The sequence below is a fragment of the Pseudophryne corroboree genome, chromosome 3 (genome assembly GCF_028390025.1).
Source record: "Pseudophryne corroboree isolate aPseCor3 chromosome 3, aPseCor3.hap2, whole genome shotgun sequence".
In the NCBI taxonomy this organism is placed as follows: Eukaryota; Metazoa; Chordata; class Amphibia; order Anura; family Myobatrachidae; genus Pseudophryne; species Pseudophryne corroboree.
In genome coordinates, this window is record NC_086446.1 from 676895342 (window position 1) to 676916243 (window position 20902).

At 44.7% G+C, this 20902-nt stretch overlaps 1 protein-coding gene across 1 annotated transcript; it reads left to right on the top strand.

The window, feature by feature from the left end:
* The first annotated feature begins 3 nt into the window (after positions 1-3).
* Positions 4-19326, top strand: MRPL43 (mitochondrial ribosomal protein L43). The gene is made up of 3 exons (XM_063961910.1): positions 4-225; positions 3293-3399; positions 18807-19326. Exons 1-3 carry the CDS (start codon positions 95-97, stop codon positions 19037-19039), a joined length of 471 nt encoding a protein of 156 aa, XP_063817980.1. The 5' UTR covers positions 4-94; the 3' UTR covers positions 19040-19326.
* The last annotated feature ends 1576 nt before the right edge of the window (positions 19327-20902 follow it).

Below are 20902 nucleotides of genomic sequence, written 5' to 3' on the forward strand. Positions count from 1 at the left end.
CTCTGCGGGCAGGAAGGTTATCCGGGTTACTGGGCGGTGCTCCGGTGACTGGGTCACCCCTGGCATAGGCTGGAGAAGGTGCATTGTGTCGGTGATGACGTCCCGGGGCTCTCCGAGCCGCTTTCTGCAGAGTGTGCTGCAGAATGGGGTGGGGAGGTACGTGTGCCAGCTGAAGAGGCTCAGCCTGATCTTCAGCAAGGATGCCCAGCCCTCCCGGGGAGCAAGGTACGCAGCACTGCCATCTATACCCTCCTGCCAGGCGCACCATCCATACCTAGGCTTACCATACTAACCCTTTCTGATGTAAACACGAGGGGGGATTCTGATTAACCGGAAACCCCCCTCCTTACACAGTGGCTCAAATTTTGACCACAATAGCATGTAAAATGATTACTCGAACTGCTGCAACATGCAGTTTAAGGGAAAGAGTGGAACTGCTGCACATACCCAGTATAGCAACTTCTTCTACACAGTTTTCTGTATGTGTGGATCTGGGCCCTCAATCAGTGCACTGGACCAGAGAGTAGCTACCAAGAAGAGGAGACAGGCACCTTACCATGTGGTGGGAGAATGTGTGCTTAGAAAGTTGCAGTCCTTCTCCTGGTTCTATTATATTTATGTAATTTATTTATTTATTATGAGATGTTTAATCTTTTCCTGACCACTTATGTAATTTATATTAGTTAAATGTTTGATACAGCCTATGCTATATTCCGTCTATAGTGTTACAATAATTATTACTAATATCAGTATATAAAAAGCACAATACTCCTCCAGACTCCCGCACTTGCTCCAATATTCCGCAGATTGTGGTAAACCCCCCCCCCCCCTTCCTCTCTAGAAATCCTGCATTTGTCCCCTAGCTTTATACTGGGACACTAATGAATTACACAGGTCCATGTGTCCCACTCTAGGCTACATCCAGAGCTGAGAGGGAGTTGGGTATGTTTATTAGTTACACGGTGGCCATTTCTGTGTGAACCTGATGTACAATTGGCGGCCCCTAAAGCTGTGTTATCAACTATAATAGTCTTTTAATACAGGGAGATGCAGTCAGGGGAGGCAGTGCCTCCCCTGTCATTTGTGGTTGAAATAATACAAAGAAGTTACTTATGACACAGATTCTGTGTCATAAGAATCTGCTTTGTATTATAACAACCAATTCTCCATTAAAAATAGGTTTGAGAGGCACCGATAGTGGTGCCTCCCGTTCACTGCACATGAAAGCACGCCCCTGTCAATCACCCAGATGTGATTGGACAGCGGATCTGTCACTGGATACAGTTGTCCAGTGATGGATCCGCTGTCATCACTTGTTGGGCAGCGGGATGTGTGGCGTTAGCGGCGGCGGGGTAACCCGGTTGGCAAGATGGCAGGCCTGAATCCAAGAGGATCCAATCCCTTCCCTTTCATTTTTGCGGAGTTTGGCAGTGGAGCTGAGCGATTCCAATTTAAAAAATGGCGCCGCTAGCGTAATTTTTTTAATCTAAGATGGCCGCCGCGAGCCAATTACGGCTCGCCGCATCATCGCTCCGCCCCTCGGGGCTGGCTTATAAAAGCAAGCGCGAGGCAGCGGCAGTCAGTCCCCCGGCGGAGAGCTCCCGAAGACCGAAGACGCCTGGAAGTCCTGGGAGGCGGCGGCCATGCAAAAGAGCTGCCCAAAGGCCGCCGCCCCCCAGGTGAAGACAGAAAACGCCGGGAAGGCCCGGGAGGTGGCGGCCATGCAACAGAGCTGCCCAAAGGCTGCTGCCCCCCAGATGAAGACAGAAGATGCCGGGAAGTCCTGGGAGGCGACGGCCATGCAAAAGAGCTGTCCAAAGGCCGCCGCCCCCCAGGTGAAGACAGAAGACGCCGGGAAGGCCTGGGAGGCGGTGGCCATGCAAAAGAGCTGCCCAAAAGCTGCTGCCCCCCAGGTGAAGACAGAAGATGCCGGGAAGGCATGGGAGGCGGCGGCCATGCAAAAGAACTGCCTAAAGGCCGCTGCCCCCAGCTGAAGATGCTGCACAATAAACTTTTTTAAATAAATTGTGTCTTGTATTTATTTAAATATTTTCTTTACAGGCGGACTACAGGTGCCAGCAGGCCGTTAATGTCCGGGCATGCTAGCACTTGTGGTTCTCCACGTGCCGGCATGCTTGGCCAGGTTTGCTGGGACCTGTAGGCCGCCTGTAAAGAACAATATTACTATGTCATGAACCCCGTACCCACCGCCACCAGGGGTGGGGGGCATAGCACTGGGGCTTTCAGCCCAGTGCTGGTTGTTGCTCGGGAAGAGGGACCCCATTTTTTTTTTTCTGGGGTCCCCGCTTTCCGAGGAATTCCAGCCCTGGGCTGACTGGTTTGGGGAAGTTTAATGAGATGGCAGATGGGGACCCTACACCGAGTGTCCCCCCTGCTATGGCATTACTCCCCCTGGCTGGTTCAGCGTGGTGCTGGTTTTGTTTAGATATGGGGAACCCCAGTTGTTGTTTTTTTGGGGGGGAGGTTCATCCAGTGCCTCCCCAGGCACTGACCCCACTACACCTCACTGTTTAATATACCCAGAGCTAGTGCTGGGTCCTCTGGTGCCCCCTCTGTGTGAATTGGCTCGTGTTTCATGGTTTGGTGGGATGACCTGATCGCATGGCACCATCCTGCTGCGATTGTGTCCCTGCCCTGGGCCTGTTCACTGCTGGCATTTTTCCTCAAGGATCGCCTTTCCTCTGTATGCTAGCCCTCCTGCTCACACACACCCTGTAAAGTTTAATTAGCACAATTGATATGTTTCTGTATAATAGGCCCAGTAGAGCTACGGGAAAAATGCTGCATACGGTATGCATTTATGTTCTAAAGGATAATGCCATACAAGTGTGAAAATACAGATGGGGGGGGGGGGGGGGGGGAATATCACAAGGCATACTAGGTTCTGGTAAACACTAATGGTACAGGGGCAACAACGTCACAACCTGTCAGTCCTGCTTCCTATCTGCTAGTAGCCCTCATGTAGTACTGGGACAGGGCCTGCTACATTCACATTGACCGCTCTGATTGGCTGAAGCGCATCCTGCGGAGCTCTGTCTTCTTTCATGACTGAATTGCCTTCCTCCATTCCGGAGTAAAAGATGCGATATAATGCTTAAGTACAAATATTGATGTGTGATCCTTAAACATAGATGCTGGAGTAATGGCAGTCAATGGAGCGGGTATGTAATTTATAGAAAAAACAAAACATTTTTGCAAATGCTGCTGGAGGTGGTGAATACAGTCTTTAAACAATAACTTGAACGTTTGCAATTTTTTCTTCTAATTTCAGAGAATTTATTGAAGAGAAAGTAGTAGACTTTGCCAAGCAGAATCCTAGCATTGTTGTGTATGTCAGCCCCAAGCAATGCAGAGTGGCCAAGGTGGTGGGGGAATATTGTAAGTACTGGAACATTGTACCCTGTGCCGTATTGTATATCTGACATACCCTAACACTTTTCTGTTTAGTAAGATCCTCATTCAGCCCTGAGCTGGGTATATGCTCTACTCTGAAATCAGGGCCGTATTGAAGAGTGTGCAACTGGTGCCGTCACTCAGTGTTGTAGGGGTGGTGTGGTCACTGTCCTGAGGACACCCTTTTCCAGTATCCTAAGGACCTGAGCAGGTATCTTCCTGCTCCTGCAGCTTATGTGATGTCTCATGCAATGGGACCGGGGTGTGCTGGCCTAGGGTGGCCCTGCTACGACACTGTCTGGAAGAGCCACAGAAGATCCAGTCGGAAAAGTTTGGGAGTCTTCATTACTTGATTAATTAGATTCTTTTGTAAAACACTTACGCCCGTTACTGTGAATTCTAGCTGTCCTCTGTATTTGGCTTCATGCACCATGCACTATTCATTCTGATGAGGTGTGATGGTTGTGGCTTGGCTTTGTCCGTGTACGCTCTCAGGACCTGTTCTGCACACGCGCATAATGAATCCTGCGCATGACCCCATCCCCCCCCGCCATCTGACTTGTACAGGTCTGAGTCAGACCCATGGTCTAGAGCACAGGTTCTCAAACTCTGTCCTCAGGACCCCACATGGTTCATGTTTTCCAGGTCTCCTGTAGATTTTTAAAATGTGACAGTTGGAGATGTACAGTGCAGCTGCTGGGTGACATGGAAAACGTGAACCGTATGGGGTCCTGAGGACCGAGTTTGAGAACCACTGGTCTAGAGCATCCCATTAATTTGTAACTGATGCCCATGACCCTTATCTGATAGATATTTTTGTTCACAGTTTTTAATTCTTCACACCATTATAGCAGTATTAGGATCCTGTTCTCATGAATTGAGAAAAGTGATAAATCTGTAATCTGATTTTTGTGAGCAATAAACCCCAAACTGTTTAATTTAGTTTTCCAGTGGTAACCAAAGAAATAAGAGGCGGAGCTAATAAAAATTCACCCCAGCCTTCATCACTTTTGTCAGTGTGGTTGTAATTATGTCACATTCCACCAGGTGGCACTGTACCCACATTTCAAGTCTATGTTTGAAGACGACCTGTTATAATGTATTTCTATCTAGCGGTGATATTTTAATCAACCTATATAATTTATTATTTGAACCTGCATGCCTTTAAAGGTAAAGTCCAGTTTTAACAAAATGTAAATAATAATCCTATTAAATAAGTATGCACTGAGGGGTATATTTACTAATTGTAAATATGGTAATTGTTTGAAACACATCCGTGCAGAGCAATATGACCACAAAGTAATCCAACCACCATGACATGACATGTGAGCGGAGAGCTAGGATGATGTACGTAAATGTAGAGGGATTGGTTATTGCTATATAAGTCTACAGTACCTGTTCTAATATGATTCAATTCATCAATAATCTTCAGTGGAAAAGTTTCAAACTGAAAGTTTATTGTGATTGTGCAATTAAAGCCCAACAAATCATTATTATTTCTCTTGCGTCCTAGAGGATACTGGGGTTCCATTTAGTACCATGGGGGGTATAGACAGGTCCACTAGGAGCCAGGGGCACTTTAAAAATTTGATAGTGTGGGCTGGCACCTCCCTCTATGCCCCTCCTACCAAACTCGGTTTAGAAAATGTGCCCGGAGGAGTCGTTCACGCTTATGGACGCTCCTGAAGAGTTTTTTGCATTTATTTTATGTTTGTTATTTTCAGGCAGGGTTGGATGGCATCAGCCTGCCTGCTTCTAGGACTTAGGGGGGGGACGGCCCAACCTCTTGAAGGGTTAATGGTCCCGTTCCCCGCTGACAGGGCACTGAGCTCCAGAGGGAACTATTTGCAAGCCCCACCACGGCGAGCGAACATTCCCGCAGACCGCCACCACCCCTAATAGAGCCAGAAGAATGAAGAGTGGTGAGTACAAAGCTGGCGTCCTGGTTAGCGGGGCGCCGGCCATTATGGTGGCATGAGGGTACTGGAGACGCACGGCTTCTAACCGGGGCGGAATGTGTCTCCAGGCACAGTATGCAGCTGCGTCTCAGTACACTGTACACAGTACCCACACAGGCAAAAACAGCCTTAAAACGGTTTTCTCTCCATTTTAAGCACCAGATTACCTCATCCAGTATAAAAAAGCGGGAAGACTGCGCGCCATTGCAGGGGCGGTGCCTTCACTATGAGCGGATCCTGCAGCTCACCAGCACCATTTTCCCTCTGCAGTGGACACAGACGCTGACTGACAGGGACGCGCAGCTCCTCCAGAGAGACTCCAGATTACCTCAGCGGTATCAGGGGGTCATAGCAGGGGGGGAGACGATTATTAGTGTACTAAATCCTCTATCAGAGTACTTAGTCTGCGACCTGGCTAAGCTTGGCATTAGCGATAAGGGCGCGGTGGAGGCTGGCTCCAAATAACTCTGTGTCTCCCTGAAGGGCTCTTTCTGGGTTAATTGTGCTTAACCTTTTCCTGTGTGTGTGTGTGTGTGTGTGCTGTCACATTTACATTATGTCAGGCAAAGAGTGTGTTTCTTGTACAGCGGAGTGTTCCTCTTCACCAGGGGGCTCACTACTGGGTACTCAGGGCAGTGCACCTTCCCAGAATATTGGGGCTGAACCAGAGTGGGTCAATTCCATTAAAGGAATGATCTCCAATATTTCTACGAAATTATCCCACAATGAGAATGACACAATACTTAGTCAGTCACATCTGGTCAAGTTCGTGCCAAGATCCCTGGGTCATAGCTCTTATTTCCCAGGGCTACAGACTGGAGTTCCAAGAGCTCCCACCTCACAGATTCTTCAAATCAGGCTTACCAGTTTCACAAGAGGCAAGTATAACTTTACAGCAGGCAATACAAAAACTGGTACAGATTCAAGTCATTGTTCCAGTTCCACCTCATCTGCACAACAAGGGGTACTATTCCAACTTGTTTGTAGTACCGAAACCGGACGATTCGGTACGGATGATTCTGAACCTCAAGTCCTTGAACCCGTTCTTAAGAGTGTTCAAGTTCAAGATGGGGTCTCTGAGAGCGGTGATCTCAGGTGTGGAGGAAGGGGAATTCCTAGTGTCTCTGGATATCAAGGATGCGTACCTTCACATTCCGATCCGGCCGCCTCATCAGGCTTATCTACGGTTTGCACTGCCTGCCATTGGTCTCTCCATGGCACCGAGGGTATTCACCAAAGTGATGGCAGAGATGATGTTTATACTCCCCAAAGGGATCGGTATGAAATGCCTCCAATCAAAATCCCGACGTTTAAAATCCCGACACCAATTGACCGATGGTCAAAATCCCGACATGGACAAAATACCGACAAGGTCAAAATACCGACATGTAAAATGCCGACAGGTCAAAATACCGACACACGTTTTCTTGTTGTTTTTGTGTGTATGTCGACATAAGTCAACATGGATACCATATAAAGTGTACCGCGTCCCCTCGCATGGCTCGCTGTGTTTGCCATGCTTCGGGCACGGTGCCTCGCTATGCTCGGCACACTATTATATTCCCCCTCCAGGTCCACTGGGATGGTAAAGTATGAACAAGTCGGTTTCAATGAAAAAAATCATGAAAAACTCATGTCGGTATTTTGACCTGTCGGCATTTTACCTGTCGGTATTTTGACCTTGTCGGTATTTTAAATGTCAGTATTTTGTCCATGTCGGGATTTTTACCTTGTCGGTATTTTGACCATCAGTCAATTGGTGTCGGGATTTTGAACGTCAGGATTTTGATTGGAGGTAAACTGACTGCATCCCCTCCCCAAACAGGGAGTGAATATAATTCCGTACCTGGACAATCTTCTGATAAAGGCGCCGTCCAGGGAGAGGTTGCTGGACAGCATTGGCCTCTCAACCACACTTCTCCAGGATCACGGGTGGATTCTGAACCTTCCGAAATCTCACCTGGAGCCAACACGGAAGCTTCCATTCCTGGGAATGATACTGGACACGGAGTCGCAGAAAGTGTTCCTTCCGTTGGAAAGGGCATTGGTAATCCCGTTGATGGTTCGGGATGTCCTGAAGCCAACCCGGATATCAGTGCATCTATGCATTCGTCTTCTGGGGAAAATGGTGGCCTCTTACGAGGCGCTTCAATACGGAAGGTTTCACGCAAGACCCTTCCAGCTCGATCTGTTGGACAAATGGTCCGGATCACATCTTCACGTGCACCAGAGGATCCGTCTGTCGCCAAAAGCCAGAATCTCCCTTCTGTGGTGGCAACAGACTTCTCACTTCGTCGAGGGTCGGAGGTTTGGAATTCAAAACTGGATCCTGTTAACCACGGACGCTAGCCTCAGAGGTTGGGGAACAGTCACCCAGGGGGGTCAGTTTTAAGGAAGATGGTCAAGTCAGGAAGTCATCCTTCCGATCAACATTCTGAAACTCAGGGCCATATACAACGCCCTTCTGCAGGCCTCATCTCTTCTTTAAGAGTGGGCCATTCAGGTCCAGTCGGACAATGTGACGGCAGTGACGTACATAAACCGACAGGGCGGAACGAAAAGCATAGCAGCAATGTCAGAGGTGTCAAGAATTCTCCTCTGGGCAGAAAAAAATGCTGTGGCGTTGTCTGCGGTCTTCATTCCGGGAGTAGACAACTGGGAAGCATACTTCCTCAGCAGACACTACCTGTACCCGGGGGAGTGCGGCCTTCACTCGGAAGTGTTCGGGTGCTTAACATGTCGATGGGGATATCCACAAATTGACATGATGGCCTCTCGTCTCAACAAGAAGCTCAAGCGGTATTGGTCCAGGTCGAGAGACCCACAGGCAGCGGCGGTAGACGCTCTGATGACTCCATGGGTCTATCAGATGGTGTACGTGTTTCCTCCACTTCCTCTGATCCCAAGAATTCTAAAGCAAATAAAAAGGGAAAAGGTTCAAGCAATACTCATTGCTCCGGACTGGCCAAGAAGGGCCTGGTACGCGAACTTTCTGTAGATGCTCCTCGAAGATCCATGGCCTATACCGCTTCGCGAGGATCTTCTGCACCAGGGCCCGTTCGTCTATCAGGACTTACCGCGGCTACGTTTGACGGCATGGAAGTTGAACAGCTGATTCTAGCCAGAAGTGGGATCCCTAACAAAGTTATCCCGACTATGATCCAAGCCAGGAAGGGGGTAACGTCTAAACATTACCACCATATTTGGAAGAAATACGTCTCTTGGTGTGAGAGCAGAAATTATTCTGTGGTGGAATTTCATCTGGGACGTTTCCTGCTTTTTTTGCAGGCAGTTGTGGATGTGGGCCTACCTCTGGGCTCCATAAAAGTCCTGATTTCGGCCTTGTCCATTTTCTTTCAAAAACAATTGGCTTCTCTCCTTGAGGTCCAGACGTTCTTGAAAGGTGTTCTGCACATCCAACCTTCCGTTGTGCCTCCCACGGCACCTTGGGATCTCAATTTGGTGCTGCAGTTCCTCCAATCGGACTGGTTTGAACTGTTACAGGAGGTGGACATAAAATATCTTATGTGGAAGACCGTCACACTGTTGGCCTTGGCTCCAGCAAGACGTGGGTTGGAGCTGGGGGCTTTGTCTCACAAAGCCCCTATTTAATTTTCCATGAGGACAGAGTTGAACTCTGAACTAGTCAGCAATATCTTCCTAAAGTGGTGTCTGCGTTTCACATCAACCAACCTATTGTGGTTCCGGTTGTTACAGACACCTCTGCTACTTCAAAGTCTTTGGATGTTGTGAGGGCTTTGAAGGTATACGTAAAGAGGACAGCTCGTCACAGGAAATCCAACTCGCTGTTTGTTCTCTATGATCCCAATAAAATTGGGTGTCCTGCTTCAAAGCAGACAATTGCACGCTGGATCAGGCTCACTATCCAGCATGCTTATTCCACGGCAGGTTTGCCGGTTCCAAAGTCTGTACAGACCCACTATACTAGGTTGGTGGACTCTTCCTGGGCGGTTGCCCGGGGTGTCTCGGCTTTACAGCTCTGCCGAGTGGCTACTTGGTCTGGTTCGAACACGTTTGCTAAGTTTTACAAGTTCGATACTTTGGCCTCTGAGGACCTTCAGTTTGGTCAGTCAGTTCTGCAGGAACCTCAGCACTTTCCCACCTAGTTTGAGAGCTTTGGTACATCCCCATGGAACTAAATGGAACTCCAGTATCCTCTAGGACGTAAGAGAAAATAGGATTTTAATTACCTACCAGTAAATAATTTTCTCGTAGTCTGTAGAGGTTACTGGGCGCCTGCCCAGTGCTTTGTTCTTCCTGCAATGTTACTTGGTTAAGTATTGGTGGTTCAGCTGTTGCTGTTCCTATTTAAAGTTGGGTTAGCATATCTTTCCTCTGGTTTGTGTCCCTCTGGTTTGTGTGTGCTGGTTCGGAATCTCACCACTATCCTTTATATCCTTCTCTCAAAGTATGTCCATCTCCTCGGGCACAGTTTCCTAGACTGAGTCTGGTAGGAGGGGCATAGAGGGAGGAGCCAGCCCACACTATCAAATTCTTAAAGTGCCCATGGCTCCTAGTGGATCCATCTATACCCCCCATGGTACTAAATGGAACCCCAGTATCTTCTATGGACTACGAGAAAAGGATTTACCGGTAGGTAATTAAAATCCTGTTTTCCAGTTATTTATATAGCGCACACATATTCCGCAGCGCTTTATAGAGACTATTTGCCCACTCCACATCAGTCCCTGCCCCAGTGGAGCTTACAATCTATATTCCCTGCCACATGTACACGCACATACATTCATGCTAGGGTTCATTTTGTTGGGAGCCAGTTAACCTACCAGTATATTTTTGGATTGTGAGAGGAAACTGGAACACCCAGGGGAAACCCACGCAAGCACAGGGAGAATATGAAATCTCCACAATCAAACCCATAACCTCAGTGCTGTGAGGACGCAATGCTAACAGTTACACCACCTGTGCTACCCAAAATCTACATTGTGAGTGTGTTGAGGATGTCACTCTGTCCCATCAGATGAATCTTGTAACATGTGCAAAGCATGTTTATATTTTTGGTAATATATCAGTAAAATGATGGAACTTGGGACTATCCCAACTTATGTGTCTCCATTGGGGGAATTGTACAGAACTGCAATGCATTGTAGATACATGGTCCTGATGTGAGTGGGAAGTTAGAGGTTATACTTAATTTGTGAAAAAGCGTTTTTGGGGCTGATTGGGGGTTGGGAGACAAGACGAAAAGGAATAACTTTGGTAAAACCGTGTAGCACTGCAGGTGGGAGAGGTTTAAAATGCACAGAGATCTGAGAGGTCGTGTCCTATGTCAAAGTTAAATTGCAGTTTAAAAATAAAGCTGTCCAGCTTTTGTGAGCTACATGCAAAAGCAGCCAGTATTTACCCTGCATGCAGTATATAATACCCCTTTTCCACTATCTAAAAAAAACCAGGTTTTTGCACGGGCGTGCGCATCGATTCGGGTTTTTGGTAGTGGAAACTGCTCCCTCTGAAAAAACCTGGGTCAAGTAACTTGGGAATCCTCTTCGGGTAGCTACCTGGTTGGTCCCAGGTAAGGGTGTAGTGTAAACGGGTTACCTGGGTCATCCCACCCGGGACCCGTTTACAACATGCCTAGAGCCCATACCTCCCTGACCGCAGTGTCCCGCAGACGTCGGGAGATTGGGGGGAACAGCGCTGCTGTCTGTCCTGCTATGTAGACAGCAGCGCTGGCCGGGAAAGTGTGTGCCGGAGGCTGGGGGCAGCCCAGCAGCTTCCAGAGTGCTGGGCTTGCCCCCAGTGTGACTGTGTTGGGGGTGTAGCCTAAAGGGGCCGAGGCCCATGCCCTGAGGGTCCCTATCTGCCGGTTTTCCTGGCTCTTGGAGATGGCGTCCTCTCCAAGCGCCAGCCACAGGGCTGTAAACTGTTGTGGAAAAGGGTTCCGTCTCGGGTCTGACCTGGCTTGGAACCGTGTTCCAAATCCCGGGTCAGACCTGAGAATTCTAGTGGAAAAGGGGTATAATACATATATGTGTATCCCTGACATGACAACATGGTATGTCCCAATGTAGAGCTATTCCTTTTTTTTTTTTTTCTTGCCTCGCTCTGAATTGGCCCCCATATACAGCAGTGCTCAACAGTACTGTATATAAACTAACTGCTGCTCCTGTCTATCTCCTGTGTCTGTCTGCATCTGATGTGGATACTCTGCGTTTAGTGCCAAGCATTAGTAGAAAGTATAGTGAAGGGGATTAGTTGCTATTTCTAAAAGTTAAAACAAAACAATTGTCCTATAGCAACAGAACAGTAGCAACAAGACAAAGTATCAGGCTGACCTGCTGGAGCGCCTCTGGCTATGTCTAGCGTCGTCAACCATGTTCTCCATTAGACTTCATTGTAGCATTAATGGAATGGTTGGTTGTTCGCTAGTATGTGTAAAATGAATAAATAATTATATATATATATATATATATATATATATACTGTAGACTCCCCGGTACATGGGACAAATGGTCTTGCAGTATCTCACACATTCTTTTGTCCTGGATTTCATTTGCCACCTTTTTATCTATGTGTATTTGTGTATATACATGGTTAATCCTTTGTGCATTCAGTATTGCATCTTTTTCTTTTGTGTGGTATGCGGTTTTTTTTTTTTTGTATACTTTTTATATTGTCCTTACATGGTTTAATAAATCATATATATGGAATACATACAATGTACCGGTAGGATGCCTGCTGTGAAGATCCCAACAGCGGCATCCCGTCTGGCAGAATGCCCTTGCAGGGTTGGTGGCGCGGTGTTCGCAACAGATTCTATTCTCACTCTATGGGTGTCGTGGACACCCACAAGTGGGAATAGTCCCTGTGCACCAGGATTCCGGATGTCTGCATTGTCAGCATTCTATATAATTTAAAAAAAATATTTCAGCATACTTGCAGGTATGTTTGTTTTTTCACAATTTTTGTTCTTCATTGCACAGTTTATTGATATTCATTATAGGTAAGTATCTATTTCTATGCACTAATAAGAAACACAAAAAGAGCTATGTCACTAAATGGCAAATACTAGGTGCTGGCTGTTTTACTCGGTATAATACAGTCTTTCAAATGTGTGCGTGTGTGTGTGTGTGTGTGTGTGTGTGTGTGTATATATATATATATATATATATATATATATATATATATAATCACACACACACACACACACTTTGGAACAGCTGCGGCCCCACCAGGAGACCACCTAATCCCTTATCATAGATCAAATAAAAAACACACACAAATAATTGAAGTGCTGCTGTCCCTAAGTGAGAAACAACTTATTATTACTTTGTTGCAAGAAACGAAAAAAGAACAAGGATTTCATGAGTTGTTTTATGCATCCATCTAATGTGATTATTAATATGTAACACCGGCCGAGTGTATTATTTGTATAATAAATATTTTTAATGGAAATTGTTTAAAATCCATGCCTGTATTCAGATAAAACTTAGCCACCTCTCTGGCCAAATTAGTTATAAATGTCAAGGAGCAATGTTCAGAAAATCCAATCCAAAGGACATAGATTCCTTTACTACTGATAATTGGCTCCCAGGTGTAGTAGTTAGTCAGACTCTCAAACATAGACTCTGTCCATTCAGACAGGATACATACAGCCAATGTTTCAAAGCATTCAAATGGTAAGATGTTTCATTCCATCAGAATCAACTGCTGGTAATTTATTCTGAGTAAGCGCTCCACATAGATACGCTATCTCTCACCCACTTTCTGTAAGGTAGCTTGGTGATGGGTCTAATTTCCCAGTAGGTCGCGACTTTCCTCAGAGGTCTTTGCCCACGAACAACACCAGACCACAAGTAGCCTTAACGCGTTTCTCCGCTTCCAATTTCATCAGCGGCTTCATCAGAAGGATACCACTCCCCAGTCATATCGGGGTTTAAATAGACTGGAAATCTCCGCTTTCTCCCGCCGTCCATCTTGCATTCCAACTGCGTGTCATTCAGTATTGCGCATGCGCACTATCGTGGGTTCAAACTACGTGTCATTCAACGGATGACTCTCCATATACTGTTTATAACGCAGAACAGAGTCTCTGTACTTCAGCTTCACAGTTACAATTCATTAATACATTAAAAACATACAATCTGTTTCACGGTACAGTTCTGTGCAAAATCAAAAATAAAGCAGCTTGTCATACTGACTCCCTATAGGGTATCACATAAAGTGCATAAATATACGTAATGTATAGAATAGTATATATACCAAAGATAATATAAAGACAAAAATACACATTTATATATAGATCTAGAAGGAGGGAAATGGTGTAATCGTTTATGATCATTAAGCTCTAAGCATTATTCAGCTCGACTGTGTCATTTAACCCTTGTGGGTTTAATGTTCGTAAATAGAAAATCCAGTATGCTTCCCTCTTAAGGGGGGTACACACTGAGAGATCCGTGCTAAATTTCGAAGCAATCTGACTAGATTGCTTAGAAATTAAGCACAGATCTCTGTGTGTATGCCCCATAGCGATAGCAATGCGCGTCGCTATCGCCGCTACTATATTTGCCTGTTAATCGCTCATTTCATTTCTGGGTAAAATGAGCGTTTCCCTTCCTCGCTCAGCACGCATCGCGCTGTATATGTGCTGAGCGGTCTGTGCTAGATCTCAGCAAACATCTCTGGGAGAAATCTCCCTGTGTGTACTGCCCATTACATAACAGATTAAAGCGATCACTGCCCCTGTTGGTGGTCCTTATCTGTCCAATCGCCTTCATCCTCATATCCTCAAATATTACCTTTTTGCTACAATTGGTAACATGCAAAGACAAACAGTGTGACTTTATTAAAAATGTTCCTTTTAATGTTCCGTGAACCTAGTATGAACTTTTGTTGTGGTGCGTCCTACATATTGCATACCGCATCCACACTCCAACAAATAAACTACAAAACTGGAACTGCAATTTATAAAATCTTTAATGATAAACCTTTCCTTTGTTACAAAAGAGACAAAGGGGGTAATTCAGAGTTGATCGCAGCAGCAAATTTGTTAGCAAAACCATGTGCAGTGCAGGGGTGGGGGGGGACAGATATAACGTGTAGAGAGAGTTAGATTTGGGTGAGTTCAAGCTGAAATCTAAATTGCAGTGTAAAAATAAAGCAGCCAGTATTTACCCTGCACAGTAACAAAATAACCCACCCAAATCTAACTCTCTCTGCAAATGTTATATCTGCCTCCCCTGCAGTGCACATGGTTTTGCCCAACTGCTAACAAATTTGTTGCTGCGATCAACTCTGAATTACCCCCACAGTCAGTATTCTTTCTATCACTACGTTCACATGTCCCACACCTGTCTTTACCACATCTATGAAATCCCAATGGTTTCTGAGGTAACCATGATATTCTATCATTTAATCTGCACTTGTTTATTTTTAAAGTGATTTGGTGCTAGTCTACATTTAAGGTTATCTGATTTCCGAAATACAACCCTATCCTAAACTTCAGAGCCTTCTAATAACTCATCCATTCCTAGTAATACACTATTTTTTCTAATGATCCTTTGGATATCCTTCACATGGGAATTATATTTAGTGACAAAGCTAACAGGTCTATCTCTCCCCTGATGTCCTAATCTCTGATCCCTATATCTCAATAATTCTAACCTATCCATATCCTTGACTTCCTCATAGGCCTTCTTTATAACTTCCACCAGGTAACCCTGTTCAAGAAATGAATCCCACAATCTCCCTGCATGTGACTCATATTTTTGATCATTCTAACAATTTCTTTTCATCCGAATAAATTGTGCCTTTGGGATATTGTTTCTCCATTTCTGGAGATGACTGCTCCCATAATTCAAAAATGTATTTTGATCCTCTTCCTTAACATAGTTTTGTGTGGTTAAGACATTATTTTCCACCTCAAGTGCAATTTCCAAATACGAAATCCTCTCTCTGTGATACACACAAGTGAAATTTACACCAAAATGGTTATTGTTTAACCCTGTCAAAAATATATTTTAAAGCATTCTCACTGCATCCCCATATCAAAAATAAATAGTCGATAAAACGACAATATAGGACCTGATCCCCCCCCCAACACACACATTCTGTTCCTCGAACAGCCCCATGTAGAGGTTTGCGAAACTGGGGGCTAATCTACTCCCCATCGCTGTCCCCTGCAGCTGTAGAAAATATTGCCGATCAAAAACAAAATAATTATGATGCAATATGAACTTAATAGCATCTATAATAAATTCCCGCAATTTCTACAGTATAGAGTCATCCGTTCTTAGATAGTGACCTACCGCTTCTACCCCTAAATCCTGTGGAATGCTTGAATACAGTGATTCAAAATCACATGTGACCAAAAATAATTCTCCCTCCATTGTATGTCTTTAAGTAAATTTAAAAAATGTGTTGTACCTTTTAACGTGCTTCTGCAAAAAAGAGTCCACATAATGTGAAAGATTGTTTAAAGATCCCACACCCGAAATTGGCCTACCCGGGGGCGAAATGAGTGTGTTGTGAATATTTGGAAGAAAATAAAATGTGAGCACCACAGAGTGAGTTGTGAAAAGAAAATTAAAAGTGTTGTTGGATATTGCTCCCGTAACATTGGCTTTGAGAAGTAATGATTTTAGCTTTGTCTGAAAGATGGTAGTAGGGTTACTATCCAGCTTCCTATAAAGTGCTAGGCCACCCAATTGTCTCCGGGCTACCTTAAGGTAGTTCTCTTTATCTAAGACAACAACCCCCCCATCCGCCCTTGTCTGCTGATATAATTGCTAAATCATGATTGGCACTGAGACTTTTTAGGGCCATCCTTTCACCCTGGGTGAGATTATCCCTAAAGGAATGATTATCTGTTTTAAGGCACATCTGTCTAAAATCCTCCAAAGTAGTCTTATAGAAACTCTCTACATATGGGCTTCTATATTGAAGAGGGTAAAAAATCATCTGATTTTCTCCTGAATTTGGTTCTAGGATTGACATCCTAAATAAATTCCTCATTATTCCCTATTAGATCCAAGTCTTCTTCAGTATAAAGGGATTCTAAAATAGACAAAGCTACACTATCATTGTCATCTAAGATAATTGGGAAATCAGTGGACCCCTTTCTCTTTAGGGCAAAAAAAACGCTTTCTACTTAGGGGTATATTCAATTAGAGTCGGATCCATTCCGACGTGCACTTGTCGGAATGGATCCGAAAACCCCTATTCAATCCCATGTCAATTCGACTTTAAAAAAAGTCAAATTGAGTTGAGACCTGTGAGCAGAGGAGAGGGGGGAGACCAGCGGGGACAGCCGCAGGCAGACGGAGGAGAGCAGTGCTACAGCAGCGCTGCAGAAGGATGTCTCACAGCAGCCAGACCTCACGGCAGTGTCCATCCGGCTCCAGCAAGCTTGCCCTCACTTGCTGGAGCCGGGTGGACGCGGCCGTGAGCGGCGCGGCTGTGACACATCCTCCTGCAGCGCTGTACTGTAGTGTTGCTTTCCCCTGTCTCCCCGCGGCTCTACCCCCTCTCTTCCTCTAAGGTCCCTCATCTCAGTCCGACATTTTTTTATGTCGGACTGAGATGGTCAGAAACGGGGCAAAGTCCTGTCGAATTTGGCCCAGTTTCCCTCAAAAGTACGTGAATCGGCAGCTATACCGCCGATTCACGTACTATTCGACAAGTCGAATTCCCCGACTTGTCGAATAAAAATAGCGGGAACTGAATAAGTCGAATCACGATTCGACCTTAAAAAGTCAAAAACTTTTCGACAGACGGCAGCTTTCGACCTTAATTGAATATACCCCTTGGTGTCCTTATATTTATTTAAGTCCACAAACAGATTAAACATACTTGGTTTAGAGACAGGTGCAAAATGTAATCTTTTTGACAAAAGTTTCATTTCCTCTTCATTTAAATCCTTTGAGGGAGGAAGTTTTTTTTTTTTTTATAATTTATGTTTTTCATTATATATTTTTACTGTGACTGAAATCGGGTTAATTTTAGCACCTTAGGTTGGTTTTCATTGTTGTGATCTCAGAAGAGGATTTGGATTAAGCGAGTTCCGCCATTTGAGTTCTCCTAAACATTATTGAATAGTTCTTATCTAAGAAAAAGATGCTTTGCTTCCAGGTTATTATGTCCCTTCACACAAAGATAATCGGACCCACACATTGGGAGTTGTAGCTTCTCCGTAGCATGACTGCGTACAGTCTAGCGTAATGTTTGCACTAGGGCAGGCATTCCCAACCGCGGTCCTCAAGGCACACCAACAGTGCAGGTTTTAGTGATATCCAGGCTTCAGCACAGATGGTTAAATGAAAATAACTGAGCTACTAATTAAGTCACCTGTGTTCAAGCCTGGATATCACTAAAACCAGGACTGTTAGTGTGCCTTGAGGACCGTGGTTGGGAAACACTGCACTAGGGAGATGTATATGTAGAGTTCATGAACGTTGTGTAATGATGAGATTACTCTGAAAGCGAGATGGTTCCGTGAAAGGTCATGTGAGTTTTATGTGGCAAACAAAGGTATTTGTGCTACCCACATAATCTTGTTTTGAAGTTGTAATTTGATATTTCAGCTATTCTACAAAACCCCACATTATCGGCATGTCTGAGACATGACACCAGCTGTACCTGATCCAATCTTTTGTATACTGTAAACAGTAAAGGGTTTTGTTTGTCTTTTAGAAGTATTTCATAGAAGAAAAGCTTAAAGAAGGTTTACCAGCAAAGCTGCAGTCCCACATAAACATATTATTTTATTTATGTTTAAACACCAAGTTTTGTATCTGTTTAACAAGGAAGTTAGCAGCCGTAGTTTTAGCATGTTCTCCTTTAACTCAGTCTCCCCTTTGTAAAATCCCTCTGTAGTGGAGGCTGATAAGAGGAAGTCTCTCATCTATAATGCATTTCAGCACGCAAGCTTGTTATTGCGGCGAGTGCCACCTGATTAGTCACGGCTCTCCCTCCATGTAGATGATGGCGGCGGCAGGGTGTGATCAGGGGTTGTGCTATGAACAAGCATGCTGGGAAAAGGGGCTTTCCATAGCCGTTCTACTCATTTCATTTTATGTCATGTGACTGTGGTTGCTATGATAGCAACATGATTTAACAAACTGTAAAAGTTATAATAGCAGCTTAAAGAAAAAAAATGTAGTAAAATAAATAAAAAACAATAGCTAGAAAACATCTTTTTTCTTGGGATTGCTTATTTGGACTGCTGCATTTATACTGTAACAAGCCTAAAGAACAAAATGTAGTCGAATAAGTAAAAACAATAGCTAGAAAACACCTTATTTCTTCTTCTTGGGATTGCTTATTTGGACTGCTCTGCATTTATATTGTAACAATGACTTTATTTTTGTTGTCCGTTATATTTTGATTACATAGAAGTGAGAGAAATAAAGGATATTGCTATGTGAATACTTTGATATCTATGTGTTCTGTCTCCAGTGAACGGTACAATTAGAGAAGAAGACATCAACAGCAAAACTGCAGTGCAAATAGCTGAGCTGGTGCAGAAAATGGCCAACCAGTCTGGGCTGGATATCATCCGCATACGCAAACCTTACCACACAGACAACCCCAGCATCCAGGGACAGTGGCACCCCTTTACCAACAAGCCGTCCTCCATTAATGTCCGGTCATTTGACACTTTCAGCCAACAGAAGGACTCCTCACAGTGAAAACCTGATTTGTAGAACATAATCCTTCTAGTTCACTGCGCAATTAGCATTATTGGATAGTCGCTGATTCAGTGCTGGGAAGACCCGACCAGCAGGGGTGACGCATTTCACTTCAGAAGATCAGACCAGCAGAGGCGACGCATTGCACTTCAAATTTTCAATACTTTACAATGCACATAGTTTGGATTGTGAATTCAAAGATAAGGATTCATTTACTTAAGTCAGAATATACCCCATGGACAGTATTGTGCTGTGGGCATCAGAATAATAAAGATGTTTGATAAACATTTAAGCGTTTGTCTTTTTAAAATATGAATCTGTTTAATTTGAATGCATGAAATCTAGAGAGAGATCAAGCCTTAAGGCCCGTACACACTGGTCGATATATCGGCCGTTCTCTTGAACGGCCGATATATCGCGGGACCGTCGGCCAGTGTGTACGGCCGATACGTCTGTGAACTCCGTCGTTCACAGACGTATCGCGTCGGCCGCGCAGCACAGCCGACGGCCAATATATCTATCGATATATTGGCGCGTCGCTGTGTGTGTACAGGGCGGTCGTCCGACCGCCCGTACACATGCTGCGGCGGCTGGTGGTGATTGACAGCTGAACTGGGCGGGCGTGTGTACACGCCCTCCCAGTTAATGACGTCAGTCCCCGACGGATCGAGCAGTGTGTATGCTGAACACACTGCTCGATCCGTCCATAGATATATCTGCAGATCAATTGATCTGCAGATATATCTATTAGTGTGTACCCACCTTTAGAGAGAGAGTACCAACCAATCAGCTCCTAACTGCCATTGATACAGGCTGTGTTTGAAAAATAACTGTCGCAGGTTGGTTGTTAGTTTATCTCCGTCCACTCTATCTTCCTCCAAGGCTTAGTACATAGACCATTGTGACTGTGGAAAGCTTTTATGTATTCAGTTGCTGCCACATGATTGGATGATCAGATATTTGTATTAAAGAGCATCGTGTACAGATGTTCCTAATTACTGAGTCTGTATGACAATTCATTATAAGTAGTTCTTTTCGGGTGTAGTATGGTATGCCGGCGGCCAGCATACCGGTGCCGGAATCCCGACCGTCGGCATACCGACAGCTGGGCGAGCGCAAATGAGCTTCCAGGGGGGTAATGGACCCCCAAGTGGGAGAAAAGGTGTTTGGTATGCTGGGTGTCTGGATTCCGGCGCCGGTATACTGTGCACCGGGTTCCCAATAGCCGGCAAAACTGAAGACCACCTGTTCTTTTCTATAAGGCAAACTGCATTTTTGACTTGGTGGTGCTTAAAGTTTGAAGAGGAGGGCCTAGAAATGAAACCTTATTCTTGCACATGGTGAAACCATTCCTCTCCTGAGCATGGTTGAACAGTTATTAGCGCAATTAGAGTTATGTTGAGCATAACAAGAACTAAAAGCGAACTCATACACGTCCCGACTTACAATATTATTATCAAAGGACAGCTTCACAAAGCAGCTCTTCCTGCTGCGGATAAAATGTACAGCCTGGAGATTATTAAACAACTGTTAAATAAACTACATCCGTTGCAGATGCTACAGTTGAATGCATGTCACCCCTTGCAAATACTGTGTTTCTTTTTTATTTCTAACCTTGTACTTATTAAAATGGCTTGTTCACTTAACCAACACATGGCTTTGATCATTGCTCTCATTTAGTCAGAGATGCCCTGTTTTCACAGAAGGGCAATTTAATTCTGTTCTGTTGCCCAGTTAGGATTTTCAGTAATCCTAAAAGATTGTCTAAAATCCCTTTTTGGCCTGAAATGACCATATTTATTTCAATCAAAGTTCAATATATATTCCTTATAGGAAACAATTGATCAAAGCTTTGATATAATA